At 38.4% G+C, this 18,958-nt stretch overlaps 1 protein-coding gene and 1 long non-coding RNA gene across 2 annotated transcripts in view; both read right to left on the reverse strand.

Moving 5' to 3' along the window:
* Positions 1-1,246: 1,246 nt before the first annotated feature.
* pou3f2b (POU class 3 homeobox 2b) lies at positions 1,247-3,183 on the reverse strand. Its single transcript, XM_079895703.1, has one exon. The coding sequence runs from the start codon at positions 3,010-3,012 to the stop codon at positions 1,735-1,737; it is 1,278 nt and encodes a 425-aa protein (XP_079751829.1). The 5' UTR covers positions 3,013-3,183; the 3' UTR covers positions 1,247-1,734.
* Positions 3,184-8,547: 5,364 nt separating this feature from the next.
* Positions 8,548-18,958, reverse strand: part of LOC307173028 — a 36,706-nt gene continuing 26,295 nt past the window's right edge. The window contains exons 2-3 of the long non-coding RNA XR_013823796.1: positions 17,023-17,119; positions 8,548-9,741 (exon numbers count right to left, since the gene is read on the reverse strand). This is a non-coding gene — a long non-coding RNA (uncharacterized lncRNA). The remainder of the gene's footprint in view (positions 9,742-17,022; positions 17,120-18,958) is intronic.

The raw sequence follows: 18,958 nt of genomic DNA on the forward strand, positions 1-18,958 counted from the left end.
AAGCCCCTTGGACAAATCTTTCCATTTTTCAAATCTTCCAGTGTTTACATTTTCAGTAAATCATCACTGCATCGTGTCCCAATAAAAGCGAACGCGGGACTAACACAACGAAGAACTATAACGCAGAGAAAAACAAAAAACAAACAAACAAAAAACAGTTAAATCCAAAATCCAAGTAGTTTTATCCTTTTACTATATGTAGGCTATAGCTTTGATGTTGGGTAAACGTGGAGAATATTTAATAATAATAATAATAATAATAATAGCCTAATAATAATGATAATAATAGTGCTGCGATGTTTCAAATTGATGCTTGATAAATTATGGAAATATAAAACATACAAAACCGCTTTTTCATATGAAACAATGAAGAGTCGTTTGACTTTAAATGAAAATATTGCAGGTCACATCACTTGATTTTCCCATTCTCCACGATAGGCTACTGTGTAAATAATCTCTATTTCAAAATAATTAAAAAAGACATTCAAATGATTCAGATATATAATAGTATTGAATTCGTTGGGTAGAAAATAGTGCTAACATTGTTGAAGATTGAACATTGTTTACTATACATATAGTAAAGTCAGCTCATAATTTATAAAAAAGCAGCTGAATGTGGGTTAAAAAGCAACTGACTCACGCAAGAGATAGCAAGCAAAATTCGGCTAAATTACTATAAATATAAAGGCAAAATATACCAGCTCTAAAGTTAAAACAAATGAGACCAAAATAAAATAAACAAACGCCTCTAAAATCTTTTCCAAATTCAAAATAACACGAAAAAGTGCTCAAGTGAGAGAATAACGTAACATGTACTTTAAAAATTATACAATATTTACAGCACTGTGTGGAGTCCTGTGAAACAATTGTATTTTATGGTAATATGACTAAATCGAGGGAAATGCCAGGTTTCTATCACTAGCCCTTCGGTGACCAGTCTGCAGCTTGATGCTAGAAGTTTGATGCTGTATCTTTTTATTTTTCCAATTTAGACCCATCCGTATTGATAAGATGGAGACGGAGACCAGAATCAAATGTGAGACTAATTTCTTGGCGCCAAGACTACAACATCTGTTTAGTGTGACCTTGCACCTCACTCTATGAGTAAGCATAACCATGCTGTATCTAAAATAATAATAATAATAATAATAATAATAATAATATTTTTTAAAGGCCTTTGATCCCAAGTAAATTGTTTACTACTGTGGGTGGATAAATGTCACACTGATGTTGCTGTCTTCCCTCCCCCCAATCGAATCGATGTTCACCCTCAGTCGCCCACAACAAAAGTAAAAATGGCGTGTATTTGTCAAATGCTGCAGCACTAGTCACTTTTCAGGCTAATCACGCCAAAGAAAATGCAGTGAATGTGAATGTAAACAACTGTCTATGGGACACCCATGCTCGCGTTTGAGGGACATTTCGCTCGTCTCAAAGTGTTTGATAAATACTAGGGTTACACCTTAAAACTGCGTCTTTTCACAGTGCTGGGTATTCACAGAACAACCGTTCTCTTTGCTCGCGCGGGGAACGCACGGTCCCCTCTGTTGCAGCGGTACGAATTTTGAGTAACATTGAAGACGGATATAATCTGCTCTCCCGCCTCAGTAGTCTAAACCGCAGCTGCTTTCACTTTGGATAGCTCCAATGTGAACATAATCATAAATGAAGACTGAGGCAGTCAATATGATAGATATGTCCTTGTTTTTGAATTGTTTTTGTGTTTTTTCTCTCTCACTGAACTGGCGTCTGAACCCCGTGATGCGGCGGCGTGTCTCCGTATACGTCCTCGGTACCCGGTAGAGGTCCGCCGGGAGGAGTCATCCGTTTCTCTTTCTGTCTCCTGTTACAAAACCAAACCCTCACTACCTCTTTTTCCAACTGCAGACTGTCCGCCAGTGAAGTAATTTCCGACGCGGCTGGCTTTGGGCACTTAAGGAAATGGCTCTCCAAAGCCCCTTTGACGCTTACCTCGATGGAAGTCCTCTTTTTCCGTTTCCTCCCCTGCGCAGCTATCTTGTCCAAGCTCGTGGGGCTGCCAGATGTGGAGTCTGCCTCCTCCAACCACTTGTTCAACAAAGGCTTGAGCTTGCACATGTTTTTGAAGCTGAGTTGCAGGGCCTCAAACCTGCATATCGTGGTCTGCGAAAACACATTTCCATACAGCGTTCCCAAAGCTAGTCCGACGTCCGCCTGCGTGAAGCCCAGCTTGATCCTCCTCTGCTTGAACTGTTTCGCAAACTGCTCCAAGTCGTCCGAGGTCGGCGTGTCCTCGTCCGAGTGGTCGTGGTGACTCTGGTGCGACTGGTGCTGGTGCTGGGACGGTGGATGGCCGTGGTCGCTGAGATGCGGGCTGTGGTGGTCCTCGTGCGCATCGCGCATGCTGTGGTGGTGGATGCTCTGGCCGCTACCCGGGATGAGACCGTTCACGCTGAAGCCGGGCTGCGAGTAAATAAGGCTCTGTCCGTTCGAAGTGGTCATACTGGGGATGTGAGCTGCCGTCGTTGTTCTCCATGCCCTTGAATCGTGATGGTTCCCGTGCGTCTGATGTACCAGGTGGGGTGGCCGCGACTGATGCTGTAAATTGCTGGAATTGTGCATGTCGTCCCGGGGGCTCTGCACCGCTGGCTTGATGTCCTGCTCGCCGAGGGGACTGGACGACCACGGTCCTCCTTCTCCGTGTGACAAGGCTGTTATCCACTGGTGCGCGTGGCTGAGCGGGTGACTGTTGCTCTGCAGTGAGTAGTCACTCTGCAACAGGGTTTGCGCGTCCCTGTAAGCCGTAGCTTGCTGCATGCTCCCAGGCTCCGAGTGTACAATAGATGAGCTGGAGGTGAGGATATTGTAATGATTGGATGCTGTAGTCGCCATGACTCTCGGAGCCGGACTGATCGCTCCTATTAAAGGAACCTTGCATTTGACAGTTACTCTTTTGCCACAGGCGTCTCCCAGGCTCTTTGCCAAGTGGACGCAGCGGCGCGCACCTGAGCTCCGCCCCTCGACGGCGCTCATTGGGTGGAAAGGAACGATGGACGCGCTTTTTTGGAGGCAGCCTTCAGTTCATTGGATGCTCGAGAGTCTAAACAAACACTGCCTCTTTCCTTCAAAAGAACTCCGTGTCCTGCAGCACCTCTGAAATGTGAGGGACCGAGCTACGGGCCACCAAGACCGGAGCGAAGAACACCAAAGGTTATGATTTTTATAACTTGGAGAGAAATTCATTTCAAACTTGTCTGTTATGGAATTTGCAATTGTGTGAGTATGTAGGCTATGTGTCTTATTTAATAGAATTTATGCAATGCAAAAAAATAAAAATAAAAAAAACTATTTTATATGATGTCATTTTATACATTTATTGATTACAGGTTCTGGGGATTCATTTGTCAAAGAAGGGAAACTATTTAATCTTTCTAGCGCGATGTTTGCTGGCCTAACTTATATGAGCAAGGTATACCTATTTGGACAGAGTCAACTTTACAGCAGATGTTCAGAGTCCTAAGAAGAAAAAAAAAAAAAATTGCTGCTTTAGATGAGGGAAAAGGTGTTAACTAGTTTTTAAAATGTCGTTTGCCTCAATCAGGTGTTTGATTTTGAAGAACTGCCACAAACAAGGCTTTAACGAATACCTGGGTTTTTTTTCACATCTTAATGAAATAATGCTGTATCTGGAGAAGATTATTAAAGTGAACATTTTGTAGCTTTGTAAAATTGGTATTTATTTTGAGGAACATATTTAATTTAACATTCGTTTCTATTACATATTTATATAGATATATAAATATATAGGATATAGGCCTATATATATCTATAAATGTTGCTACTTTACAACAGTTTTAAAGTATAAATAATAACGAGAACGAGAAACATTAAATTATGTTGTTATGTTTTCTCATGTTTGTTGTTTGTAGCAGTAAGCTATAACTTTTACTTCATCTCTGCAAAGCATAAATAACTGATATAAGTGTTTGTAAGGATGCGTTCTACAAAGTGAATGAAAGACAGCTGCACTCAGGCTACTAGGTAAAAAAAATAAAAAATAAAAATAAAACAAGGGGGGGAGAAAACCCCAAAATATGAAACGTATTTATGTATAGATTGCGTTCACCTCAAAGTGATCCCAGATCAAACAAAGATGTCGATTTGGTTCAAGCATGATACAATTGACAGACAGAAGCACATGTGTTTATTCGGAGTAGCAAGTGACCAGTAGGTTTATTTGACTTTTTATGTCTAATTTAATTAAATATATAATTATATAAATATAATTACTCCAAACATCTAATGGCCATTTTCAATATCTAATTACAAATCTCTTTTAGCCAACAACTGCCTCTATAAATCTTTTTTTTTTAAATCCTTTTTTCTCTCTCTCTCTGGGTTTGCATTTTGTAGCTTCACACGTCAAAGGAATATTTCCGAGGGAAAAGAGTGGGCCGTTTGGGACCGCAGGTGTCTAAAGCTGACCAGCTGGCTCCTCTGTGAGCCTCTGTAAAGAAAAGCACACGACATTGTCCGAGGAGGGGGACATTTTTTCAGCAGCGCTGCTGGTTGCTATAGAGAGCAGTAAATTAAACAACGCCTCATACGTCACCAGTATCGCCTCCTCTGGAAGGCTCTACGTAAATCAGAATGGGTAATGGACAAAAGACAAAAAGAAACAAAAAAGAAAGAGAGAGAGAGAGAAAGAGAGAGAGATCAACTGATTTTAAGGAACTGTTCAAAGGCAGTAAATAAAGTGTAATTTGCACAACTAATGAACTTTAAAGCAGGGCGTACAGCACCGTCCAATTACGCATCACTGAACAACAGCCAACATGATAAACAAGCTAGAAAACCCAATAAAGTCATTGACAGGTCTGCAAAAACATTCAACACATTTAGGCTAACTTAAGCATTATAATCTTCAGTCTTTTATAGCCTAAATGAAACATATTAATTAAAATAAATTTTGCTACTTATAGAAGAGAGCATTAATATTTAGTGTTTATAGCTTAAATGTAAAAGTGTTTATGGGCGCACAACACACACTCATTTTGTTTGAAATGTTTCAATTATTTGTTTCCAAAAAAAGGAGGGCCTAAACCTTCTAAAGTTCTTGTTGTAAAGAGGTCTACATGACTAGTTTTATGATTTTCCTATATCAAAATAAGATTTATAAAATTGGACGAATACACAAACACGAAAAAAACAAGAGGCACATATCAGTCAACCAGGGAAAACCGGCAAAAGACGCAAAAACAATCTCCACAGTCAGACTAATTGTGTTCAAGCGCGTGGAGGTTAAAGGGTGTTCCAAAAAAACGAAAAAAAAGAGAAAACTTTAAAGACACGTTCCGGAAATTCATCCGCGTAATAATGAACATCATTGTAGCGTAACAGTGAAATCACCCAAATCAAAAGAACATTTATGGCAATTAAGGTTGTAATTCAGAGAATTACCACAACGCCACAGAAGCTTAAATAGTCGTGTTGGGAGAAAACCAAAGCACATTACTTTAATGGTATAATATGCAAACTATGGATCGTTCAATTACATGGCTTAACAACGCATAAATGATGCGAGTCTTGTTATTTGGACTGTGGGGTCTATGGTAATTCATTTGGAAGGGCCAGCGCGCTCTCAAATACAGTGAAATCTATTTCTGAGCTCCGGGAGCCGCTGCCAAACTACATTTAAGGGAATAAAAATTAATGACAGAGAATCTGAGCGTTAAATTAACAGTAATTATATGACCCGCATGCTGCAAAGATTCCATTTTTTATGGTCTAATTAGGTAACTGTCTCCACATACATCAACATATTTCCCTCTGTGGATTTCACACAAGATCCCGGTCATGTTCAAATACTGATTGAAAATAATTAATTACATTTTACAAAGACATGCTTTAAATCACACAATAATCAAACTCTTCTCATAGTCACGCTAATCATTGGTCACCTGAAACGTAGCAAAAGCATCTTGCAATTAATGCACATAGAAAATTGGGGGTGGGGGATGTCTTTGTAGAAGTAGGCTACATATTGTTTCATACAGGTAGCCTAAATAGAGGTTTAAACAAGGTTTTCAAACATAGGCTACAATATGTTTTAGTTACAAATTAGTCTGAGCATGTAGGCTACTTTAAAACTGTTGCCAAATCCGCAAAAAAACAGGTAACCATAGCAACAGCAGGCCAGTCACGCGTTTTCCTTTGCGCTTTGCGGTCAGCGTCTGGCGGTAGTCAATAATGCACCACAATTAGCCTATTTATATTACAAACATACAATAAAAACTTTAGTGTTTTGTTCAAAAAGTATTTTCTTTAGATAAACAAAGTATTTTCGTTGCAAAAAAAGAATCTCAACAGATTGCGCTATTTACATTAGGCGTACGTTTAAAAATCTATTTAAAAAACAAATAGCTGGCCCCAGAAAGTCAATTTATAATTCGCATACTGAAAGCTGGGTTAAGTAGCACTTTAGAAAAAATGTGAATTAGTTGTTAATTCTAAAAAGGGAATTAGCCCTTGCGCGTGCGTGTGATTGTTTGGGAATGGGGAGAACCATCTCTGTCAGTGGGGGAGTAGAGCTCTTGTTGAACAGGTCTTGCACCGAGAATCTAGTAATTCCATGCAATTAATCCACACAAAGACATCGTTAAATCTGTCCCTCACTACAATTGGCTTCCGATTGTCTGCATCCATTGTGGGGGCGCAAGAGACCACCCCTGTGAGGCAAAGTGGAGACCTGTTATGCGATCCATCCACGCACCAAAAGTGACTCCAGCATATTCAGATCTGTGTGTCATTCCATTTGAACAGGATCAGTAGAAGAACTATGGTATTTTTCCCCTTCACACAAGAGCCATGATCAAATGGCACATCCTATGAGATGGAGAGATTCAAGAGAAATCATCTATACTGTGATTTTATTTACTCTTATTTATTTCTGAATAAATAACACCGCCAAATAACAGACTGACTCCCTGAATTAATTTGAATCGAGCAACTAAACCTTTAATCGCTTCAACATGGTTTCCAAAGAACAACAGGTTGCGGACAAACCCAAATTTTAAGGATTCCAAATACGCACTTAATTGCAATATTTCATTACATTACATTTAACTTTCTAAAACTCTGATTTAAAACACTGAACTGGTTTTAAATTGAGCAAACCACTTCTACTGTTAAAGAAGCACTCAATACTTTTGCTAATTACATTTTTTTATAATTTATATTTTAATTGATTTGGAGAAATGAACTGCACTTGATGTACACTCATGTGAGACATTTAAGCATGTCAGTCCAAAGAAAGCTGTTTTATTCTACATGGAGCTGTTTTTTCCCCATCATGGGTGCCACTATGTTGAAATTCATGAAGTTACTACTAATAATAATAACAACATCAGTAGCACATAAACAAACCTCATGCAATCAGTCCCATAGGAGTCAGTATAAAGGTCAAAACCACTGACTATTGGGACGAATAACAGAGGTAAAAATACATGGGTAACATGGGTAAAAATAAATAAAAACTTACGGAGTGCACTTTTAAGGCTGCCTATAGTGACATTAGCAGAGTCAGTTAAGACTTAGAATCCTATAAAAAAAAACATATCTCAAGTGGCAACAAGTTACTTCAGAAACAGTACATGTCTTTTCCACAAATAGGGTTAGCAGGGCAAACTCCGGGACAGCTGTCATGCGCCCAAGCACATTAACTGGAGGGATTGTAGGCAGGTTGCCTACCTGAGATACCGGTCCTACAAACTCCTCTCAATCTGTATAGAGACATGAGCGAGCTGCTTCTCCCATCGCTCATGTGCAGCTCGATTAGCCCCACGTGTCTCGTTCTTCATATGTGGAAGTGCAGCAGATGGTCGGAGATGCACCGTGTTACGAGGCTGTGGCGGTATGTAACGCTGTTCTAATTGAAACATCAATATTGCAGCAGAATCCCACAGTGGAACAACACTGCAAGTTTGGACAAAGATTACAGATGAAAGTAGGCTACCCCTGGAAATTACCAGGTGACCTGCTTGTCACTCTTATAGTAATCATCATATAAATGCACAAAAACTTCCTAAGATGGTGTTACTTTTTGATGTTCATGTAAAAAAAGACCTAATTTCTGTCTTAATAAAGGGAAAATTAAAGGGAAAATTACTAATTCTGCCATCATTTACTTACACTTGTGTCATACTAAACCCATAAGACTTTGGTTAATCTTCAGAACAGTTAAGACATTTTAATGAGACCTGAGAGGATTTTGTCAGTCCACTGAAAGTCCAGTGTCCGTTTGCATAAACTGCTTAGACTATAGTCTTACAAGTTAGCAAGGCAGTACATTTTTTTTTTAAGTCAGTTTCATAAAAAGGTAGATTGGTCTAATTTGAGTCTGAAATGTAAGACTGATCAAAATTTGATCAACACTAATTGCTAGTTGGTCAGACTAGTTCAGACTAGTTCTTAAATTGGCATGTTTCCAAAACGTATGCAGTAGCAGGTCACCAAAACGTATGAATTCATATGAATAGAGCAGTCTTGTGAAGAGATGTAATTGCTTGATATGATAAACAGATTTATTTAGTTAATTTACAAGTTTTTACATTAATAAATGATACATTTGAAGGTTCAGACCATCATTAGGAACTTGCTCTGCATCTCATGCACTCACCCACAAGCAGACAAATCCACACATGCACATAGTCGCTCTCTAAAGTTTGACCTTTAGGACAAGCTTGCTCTGTAGCGGAGACCTGAGATTTGTACTTACACTAGTTGATCTGGACTCTGTTTACTGTAGTGGTTTGAGTGTCACTGTCAGCCCTATACATGGGGTTCAAGTCATGATTGAAATACATTTCTTCTGATCCATGAGGACGATATTCGTAAGCTATTTGAACACAGACAACAAGATTCAAGAATTTTTACCAAACCAAAAGCCATACAGTGAAATTATGCCCTATCTGACATTGCTGTTTGAAACTCCAGACACCCTTCCCCCCAAGCATGGACCAATGTCCACCCCAAAATGGTAAAGGTTCTCCCAACGTTAATGGATAAAACAAAGGACATCATTTGTAGGTCAAGTCTTGTCTGAGCCCTCTCCTCAGCCTCTGTCAACCAATCCAATACAGCCCTAAGGAAAATAACCAAAGCTCTGCATTTGGACTGAGGTTGGAAGGTCTATTTGCCTCTCCGTCAAGCATCGATTTATCCTACTCTCCAATTTATTTCTCCTCCTCGTTCCTGCGATCCATAAGGCTCCTGCCTCTGGGGGAAGAACCAGAGGAGAGACGGCGAACAGACCCCCCCTCCCCAACACATTCAAAACCTGATATACAGCCTTCCACAACATACACCGATATGTGCCTAAACTTTACAGAGAAAACATCCTTGAAAGCATCTGATATAGGGTATGTCTAATGTTACACAGCATCATAAATTACAAGGCGCTACACATGTTTTTTTACTGATTTATATATTGATAAAATGTTGCCAATATTACAGAACCATCAAGGGATTTCCTTGATCCTCATAATGCAATGCCAATCAACATAAATCTTGCATGCCAGTTATGCTGAAGAAAACAATCAATAAAAATTCAGAGACACGGCTTGGAATGTAGTCCACATGCTCCAATATGTTGTGTGGTCTTGCATATTTGCAAGATGATCAGAGTTTGAATCCACCAGGGGTTATTTCCCCATTCCATTTCCCCTTTTTCTCCTTATGGTTTTCTGTCACATCTCATCAGTCCTGTCAATAGAAGTGACAGAAATTAATAAAATTAAATAAAGAAATGGGTTCACTACTATTCAAAAGTTTGGGATTTGTAAGATCTCATTGAGCAGAAGGCATTTTATGCTAAGGCTGCATTTATTTTGATCAAAAACAGTAATATTGTGAAATATTACAATTTAGTAGCCATTACTCCAGTCTTCAGTATCACAAAATCCTTCATAAATCATTCTAATTGGGTGCTCAAGAAACATTTATTATTATATCAGGTCATACTTAGGAGGGAGAGGTTATTATGTGAGTATAGGAGACCATAAGTCTGAGTGGACATCCATGACATGCGGAGTCCCTCAAGGCTCAATTCTTGCGGCACTCCTGTTCAACCTGTATATGCTCCCAATGAGCCAAATAATGAGAAGGAACCAAATTGCTTACCACAGCTATGCAGATGACACACAGCTCTACTTAGCCCTATCGCCTAACGATTACAGCCCCATTGACTCCCTGTGCCAATGCATTGATGAAATAAACAGTTGGATGTGCCAAAACTTTCTTCAGTTAAACAAAGACAAAACTGAAGTCATTACGTTTGGAAACAAAGATGAAGTTCTCAAGGTAAATGCATACCTTCACTCTAGGGGTCAAAAAACTAAAAATCAAGTTAGGAATCTTGGTGTGTCTCTAGAGTCAGACCTTAGTTTCAGTAGTCATGTCAAAGCAATAACTAAATCAGCATACTATCATCTGAAAAATATTGCAAGAATTAGATGCTTTGTTTCCAGTCAAGACTTAGAGAAACTTGTTCATGCTTTCATCACCAGCAGGGTGGATTATTGTAGCTCATACAGAACGCTGCTGCCAAGATTCTGAGCGGAACCAGAAAATATGAACATATCACTCCAGTCCTCAGGTCTTTACACTGGCTCCCAGTTACATATAGGATTGATTTTAAAGCATTATTACTGCTATATAAATCATTCAATGGCTTAGGACCTCAAAACATTGCAGATATGCTCACTGAATATAAACCTCAACAGATCACTCAGATCATCAGGATCACATCAGCTAGAAATACCAAGGGTTCACTCTAAGCATGGCGAGTCCGCTTTTAGCTATTATGCCAGCCGCAGCTGGAACCAGCTTCCAGAGGAGATCAGATGTGCTCCTACAGTAGTCACATTCAAATCCAGACTCAAAACACATCTGTTTAGCTGTGCATTAACTGAATGAGCACTGTGCCACTGTTCGTCCGACTGTTTGTAATGTATTTTCTTTTTTATTCTAAACTGTTTTAATTGTTCTTATTTCTTTTGATTATTTGAATTTCTTCTATGTAAAGCACTTTGAATTACCAGTGTATGAAATGTGCTATATAAATAAACTTGCCTTGCCTTAGTATCAATGTTGAAAACCGTTGTGCTGCTTAATATTTTTTGGAAAACAATACATTTTTCAGAATTCTTTGATGAATTTAAATAAAAAAAAGTCAAGTCAAGTCACCTTTATTTATATAGCGCTTTATACAATACAGGTTGTTTCAAAGCAGCTTTACAGTGATAACAGGAAAATGATGCATTTCAGCTGTTGCTCAGCTGAAGTCAAGCCAATTAGTTAATTTCATCTATGAAGGAGTTCTGCAAAAAATTATGCCATTGTTCATCTCAGTTCAGTTCTCATACAACAGCATCAGTACAGTCAGATCAATAATATTGTTGAATATTAAGTGTCCCTAACTAAGCAAGCCAGAGGGGACAGTGGCAAGGAACCCAAACTTTATCAGGTGAGAGACAAGAGAAAAAAAACTTGGGAGAAATCAGGCTCAGTTCTCATCTGGCCGATGAACGAACACGGTGTGATTATGATTCAGGCTGCATCAGTAGCATTCAAATATTCATCCAGTTCTTTCTGCTTGAAGATCGGATTCATCACGCCGGCATGGAGACGAAGCTGGACATAGGGTCTGTGTGGAGGACCTGTCTGGCTCTTGTGGTCTTTTCTGAGGATCTGTGCCAATGGGTGTCATATCGATGAGGCCTTCAAAGGGGATTCTCTAGTAGACACTCTTCTCTGCTGACATTCAGGGCTGTGTTTTGATTGTGTCAAGGTGCAGGTAATTTATACCTAATTTATGCAGACTAACAATCATTTAACTGATATGAATAATAGAAATTGATAATGTGTTATGTGTATGCCAGATTAAAGAGTGTATTTAGTCTAGATTTAAACTGACAGAGTGTGTCTGCTACCCAAACAAGGCTAGGAAGACTATTCCAGAGTTTGGGTGCTAAATAGGAAAAGGATCTACCGCCTGCAGTTGATTTTGATATTCTAGGTATCAAAATACATGAAGGACTATAATGCGTTAAGGGCAAAGTTTAATAGGGAGCCAATACAGTGTTGAAAGAACTGGGCTAATATGGCCATACTTCCTGGTTCTAGTAAGAACTCTAGCTGCTGCATTTCAGACCAGCTGGAGTTTGTTTATTAAGCGTGCAGAGCAACCACCCAGGAGAGCATTACAATAATCTAGCTTTGAGGCCATGAACGTATGCAGAGAACTAACTTTTCTGCATTTGTCATTGAGAAATATATTTTTAAGATGGAAAAATGTGGTTTTACAGATGCTAGAAATGTGGGTTTCAAATGAAAGATTGGTATCAAAGAGCACACTGTAGGTTCCTAACTGATGACGAAGACTTGACAGAGTAGCCATCAAGTGTTAGACAGTATTCGGGTATTACGTGAGGAGGTTTTTGGTCCAATAATTAGAATCTTTGTTTTTTCAGAATTAACTTGTAGGAAATTACTAGTCATCCAATTTTTTATATCAGCTATGCATTTCTTTAATTTGGTTAATTGGTATGTTTCACCAGGGAGCAAAGAAATATAAAGCTGAGTATCATCAGCGTAACAGTGAAAACTAATGCCATGCTTCCTAATGATATATCCCAATGGTAGCATTTACAGCATGAAAAGCAATGGTCCTAGTACTGAGCCTTGCAGTATTCTGTTCTGAACTTGTGATCGTTATGACACCTCTTAATTTATTGCTACAAATTGGTAAGTATGATTTGAACCATGCCAATGCAATTCCACTAATGCCAACACAATTTTTGAGTCTATAAAAAAGAACGTTGTGGTCAATAATATAAAATGTAGCACTGAGATCCAGTAACACTAATAGAGAGATACAACCACGATCGGATGATAAGAGCAAATCATTTGTAACTCTAATGAGATACCATAGTCGCAGATACCATTTCTTTCTAAAAAGGAACACAGTTTTCTAGTATTTTTGACAGAAAAGGTAGATTAGAGATCAGTCTATAATTAACTAATTCTTTAGGATCAAGTTGTGTTTTTTTAATAACAGGTTTAATAACAGTCAGCTTAAAAGTTTTTGGTATATATCCTAATGACAATGGTGAATTAATATTAATAACAGGATCTATAACTTCTGGAAGCTTAGTAGGTGTGATGTCTAACATACATGTTCATTTTGATGATTTAAGAAGTTTAGACAATTCTTCCTCTCCTATAGCAAAGAAATGAATGGAATTGTTCCCAAGGGGGTCTATAGCATGACGTATGATGAGATACTGTAGTAGACGGTTACATGGTTATAATTTTCTCATAATAGTAATAGTAATAATAGTATCAATCCTGCAAGTAAAGAAACGCATAATGTAAAAAAAGTCATAAAAAGTTCTATTTCTTTATTTTTTATAAAATATATATTTATATAAAATGATTATATTTATTTATTTATAATATTCATTTATTATGTCAGCCTTGGCTAAATGGAGTATACACAAGACTAGATAATGATCTGAGATGTCATCGCTCTGCTGCAGAATTTCAATGCCATCAACATCGATTCCATGAGACAATATTAGATCTAAAGTATGATAACGAAAATGAGTGGGTTCTGACACGTGTTGTCTAACTCCAATAGAGTTTAGAATGTATGTAAATGCCAGTCCCAATGCGTCTTTTTCATTACCTACATGTATATTAAATTAACTTTTGATCAATTTAGTTTGAATCCTTGCTGAATAAATGTTTTTATTTACTGACCCCAAATTTTTGAACGGTAGTGTATATTAGCAAATCTAAAAATACATCTAGCTATGACTAATACAAACTAAGCCATTACTCTAAATTACAATAAAAGAGGAGTGGCATGGAGTATTTTAGTTGTTATTGCTATCAATATGAGTTTGTTTGCTATTGCTATCAATATGAGAAGCATTTTGATCATACATGATTTTAGCTCCTGCTATAGGCCAAAAGATTCCAATGTGTGCTGTATTCATTACCCAACAAGAAATCTGATTTATTCTGGCCAATCTATTTTTGCAAAGAACAGTCCTGATGTTCAGATCTAAAAACAAGCAGCTCTCATTCCTGCAACAATCCTTCACAAAAGAGTCCTGAGAGAGGCCTGACATGTTCCTATACCTGAGATCGATCAATGCCGATCTGTGCAGGGGAAATTGAAATCTATAGGAAATTAGATGGTTTCAATGATTTATTGGAATACTAAATCACTCAGTGCAATCCAGGCTGTCGTAGTGTACCTTCGATGCTACTTTGAGGCTGCTGGGATGTCGTCAGCGCAAACCTTCTAATATCATGGGCCAGTCAGATGTATGCCGAGAAATTGTTTCTCATGACCTTGAGAGTTAAAGTCACCAACCCCACTCTGAAAGAGTGACACAAAGTGAAAATGCAGAGAAATTCTAAGTGCCCCCCCCCCTCCCAAAAAAAGGAGACTAAGACAAGAAAAGGAAAGGAGAGATTGCAAAATGAGGCCTAAAACTTAGAAAAGGAGGGCACAATTCCATCCTCACTTGCTTTGTCCACATTTAATTGCTTTTTTTTATAAGACGTGAAGGGAAAAATAACAAGACAACAAACCCCCCCTCCAAACATAGCAGCGACAGCAGCTAATGGAGGGGGTGTAATTGTGAATGGAGGCATTCATCTGGAGATGCGGCTGGTAAATTGCTGCAGACAATGCATAGTGCAAGGATGCTCAGATCGCCGGCGTTTAGAGACGCTGGGGTAATTGCCCCTCCGCAGAGATGGAGGGAAATGAGCGGGAGAGAAAGGAGGAGATGGCGAGAGAGGGAAGGTGAAGAAAAGTGGATATCAGAGATGGGGCTGGCGAGGACGAGTCTAGAGACTGAAAAGGAGAGCGTGGAAGGAGAGGAAGAGGAAAGCGAGTGTGTGTTTACATGGAGAGAAGATGATGTGGGGGAGGGTGAAGACTGCGGTGAAATAGGTTCTCAGTACTGCACTTTGCAAAAGAAATAGCCTTCAACTCAAAGAAAATGGTATGAAGGCAACACTGTGTACTCAAGTGCAAAATGTCCTCAGATGCACACTACACTGAGAACTATATCAGAAGACTAGACATTAACATTTAAAGAAAACATCCAAGGTCACAAACTCAGGAAGAAAGCATGTAGTCACACGCAAACAGACGCACACAGCAAGGGATGAAAAGAAGAAAACAATAACAAGCATTCACAGACAAAACACATCTGTCAACAGAACAGCATCCTCACTAGAGAGAAACATCAGGGAGTAACAATTCAATTAAACACATCATCCTGGTTAAATTATGGCTACATAATCACTGCAATTCACCATTGCCTAGAATTACAAATTCACAACACAATGGGCTGAAACACAGCAAGATAGACAGGACCATTGATAGCTTTGGCAGAAACGAGATGGTGTGTTTTGATACACCGAGCCGCTTGCAGCTATTAAAGTCTGAGTTTTGAACTTCTAAAGTTATAGTTTCATCATAAACTGGCACTAAATGCCTCTATCTGCATTTAATTAGCCAATATATAGAGCTGTTCTGTTTGTAGTCCTAAAATGTGGAATGGAATTAGCATTTTCAAGCCATGGCTTCCCTTGGGAAATCCCTTAGGAAAAATATAGGGTTTTAAGAATGGTGCTTTTGGATTTATGAGTACATGAAGGTCTGTGGTTATCATTATTGGAAGAGATATTCAAAATTTTGTCCTACAACATAAACACATAAGTTGCTGAACAAGGATGTAGTCTACTGTTGAAAAGTTTGGCGACAGAAAGATTTTTTTCAAAGAAAATAATTCTTTAATTCAGATAAATCAAATAAACGAAGCCTTTTTGTGCATTAGAGATTTTTTTTTAAAAACATTAATAAATCCTACTGACCCCAAACTGAATGACTTTGAATGACAGTGTACTTTGTAAAACAAAGCAGGAAAGTTTCTTCAAATGATGTTTAACTATTCATAAATCCAAATCAGCAATATATATATCTCAGAGCCACAGACATTGCACTTCGCACATTATGCTTTTACATATCAAGCAGCAAGTCTGACTTGTGATTTTTCCTGACCCCTGTCCCCCATTATTTCCTGTCCACACTATTCTACTCCACTCAACTATAAAATATAATGAAAGGTGTGATAGGAAATGAATGTTGAAGATGAAAGACTATTTAAAAACTGTTAAAAGCAAAAGATGGCTTTTTGTTTTACCTTTTTTGTGTAGAACTGACAAAGTTTTCAGAACTACAACATTTGTTTGATTTTTGTGTCATGTTAATGCTTTAAAACAACTGTTTATAATGGTACATTTAAATTTGAATGATTTTACTATAGTGTTGTTGGGCTTGATGTGCACGTGCTGTATACTGGCTATTTTAAAACAATTTAAAAAATAGTTAATCCAGTCAGATTTCTCTTAATTAAACTGAACCTATCAGAAGAAAATAAGAGGGTAATAGACCTAATTATTTATTTCAAAAGGTCTTGTGTGTGTATGTGTGTGCTTAGAACAATTGGCAGATGGACAAGCGGTGTGAACTGTGCTAATGCTCTGCTGAGTGTCCGTGTCTCACTCCTAAATACCGTCCCCTCCTCGGCATTGTGGTTAACAAGAAGGTAGTTGGCGCGGCACGGCCGACACACACCGCTGACACGAGACGGCCGGGGTCAGCAGGGGTCACGCAGTAATTACACATATAACTCCCTCTGTGAGCAGCAGGCCGGCTGAGCTTACAGCCACTGGTTACTGTGACACACACACTCTCACGCAGAGCGCCATATAGTGCTGAAACACGCTGGGAGTGGCCAGTGCTCACATGGTGAGAAAGTGATTACAAGGCAGGAGGAGACAACAAAGCGAGCGGAGACGAAGAGGTGCTGAAAAGCGTGATTATTAGCAGTACACATCGGCAGGGTGGAGGTCTGTGTGACTCTGCCGGTCCCAAACAAGCTCTCGAAAACAAACCTGAAGCCTCTTTAACCTGAAGATTTCTTCTTGTTTGTGCTGCCTCCTCTGTGTGGTCTTGCTCACAGACCGTTATTGTCACCTTGTTATCTGCAACCTGTAAAGAAAACACACCAAAAAATACCATGTCTGTAATTTCCTGACCTAACATTTATTAGTTCATGCATTCCTCAGGATTCTAACCCATGACCTTAGCGTTGGTAGTGCCATGCTCTACTGTTAGAGTTGAAAATTTTCAGTTTCAAAATACTAGTGGATTGATAGTTTTACATGCAATATTGCTGAAGCAACAATACACATACGTACAGACACAAAACATTTAAAAATTGGAAAGATTTATTAACAATAATATTTTTACACTTGAAATGTTTACAACTATAATAATACAATATGCACTATAAGGTAAAATGCAATAAAAATCAACTCAGCAAAATATGAATAGGCATCTTTTTCTACAGACAGTGAATGAACTACTGAGCACTAGCGACGTCACTGGCTATGTCATGGGTTTGAGTCCCCGGTAATGTATTGATTGATCAAATGTACGGTATACCTTGAATGAAATGTAATTCGCATAAGATAGAAGCTTCTGCCAATTGCCAAATGCATAAACGTAAATGTAAGTAGGATATGTTCCTGGATCAACATGCTTGATTAATATTCCTCTGACTTTATTGGTAATTAATGATTAGGTGTGAGTTAAGGTTAGGACTGTGTTTGAGCATTCCCGCTGCTCCAGGACCAACAGAACATGTTGATTCAGGAACTTGTATTTCTTGGCAAAATCATTGCCACCAGATGGGTAAAACTGTGGGAGGTGTAGTAGTTAATGACAAGCCCTGGTAACCAAAAAGTAGCAGGTTTGATTCCCGCAAAGAGCAGACAATGTGCTATCACTATTGTGCCACTGAGCACAGCACTTAACCCCGGGTTGCCCCAGCAGGACTATTCCGGACATGAATGCAGCTACTGTAAGTCGCCTTGGATATAAGCATCTTCTAAATGAACAGAAGAGTTGTATTTTATAATATTTTAATATAACAAGGCAATAGGATGCTTCATATTTCTGCAGAGCAGAACACTTGAAGATGTTTGTAATACAAGAGTATCACCGAATGTTTTAAGAAGGATCAGGTCAGAAGATCCCACAGCTGAGCACAGTATTGATTTGTTGTGGGTAAATAAACCACTGGACACCACTGGTGGATCAATAACCTTTCTAACCTAACCAAGAGAGAAGCGTTACATACAGCAATGCTGTTCACTTCCTTTAGCATTTAGTGTTAAAATGCTGTTACAATTTAGTTATATTTTAATCATTTTAAAAGCTTTTTTAAATGTTTTTGAAATTTTTATGCTAGCCATGGCGACACTTTTTTGAAACAGTAAAAACAGTAATATTTTGAAATTTTATTACAATTTAAAATAACTGTTTACTATTTGAATATATTTAAAAATGTAATTTAGTACTACTGTGATGGCAGAACCATTACTCCAGTCTTCAGTGTCATGATCCTTCCAAAATCATAAGCTGATTTTGTGCTCAAACATTTATTATTATTATGAATGTTGAAAAGAGTTGTGCTACTTTTTGTGTGGAAACCATGATACTTTTTTCAGGGTTCTGTGATGAATAGAAATAAAACATATTTTTAAACAATGTTAAGTCTACTGTCACTTTTGATCAAATTAATGCAACCTTGCTAAATAAAAGTATTCATTTCTTTTACAGAAAATCTTTCTGAGCCCAAACTTCTGAAAGGTAATGCATACAAACTTGCACCACAAAATCAAAGGCACAGTCCATGAAAAGGGCCCGTTGTAGATATGCAACGACTCTTTGAATTGCTTCTAGGAATGTTTCTCATTCTCAAACATGAAATGTGACATGGAATATGAATTTATCACTCAACACGAGTAATACAATATTACGTCA

The sequence above is a fragment of the Squalius cephalus genome (genome assembly GCF_949319135.1).
Source record: "Squalius cephalus genome assembly, chromosome: 15".
Lineage (NCBI taxonomy): Eukaryota > Metazoa > Chordata > Actinopteri > Cypriniformes > Leuciscidae > Squalius > Squalius cephalus.

What these genes read in the sequence shown, in the direction of transcription:
- pou3f2b (XM_079895703.1), bottom strand. Translation starts at nt 3,012, where the DNA reads ATGAGCGCCGTCGAGGGGCGGAGCTCAGGTGCGCGCCGCTGCGTCCAC.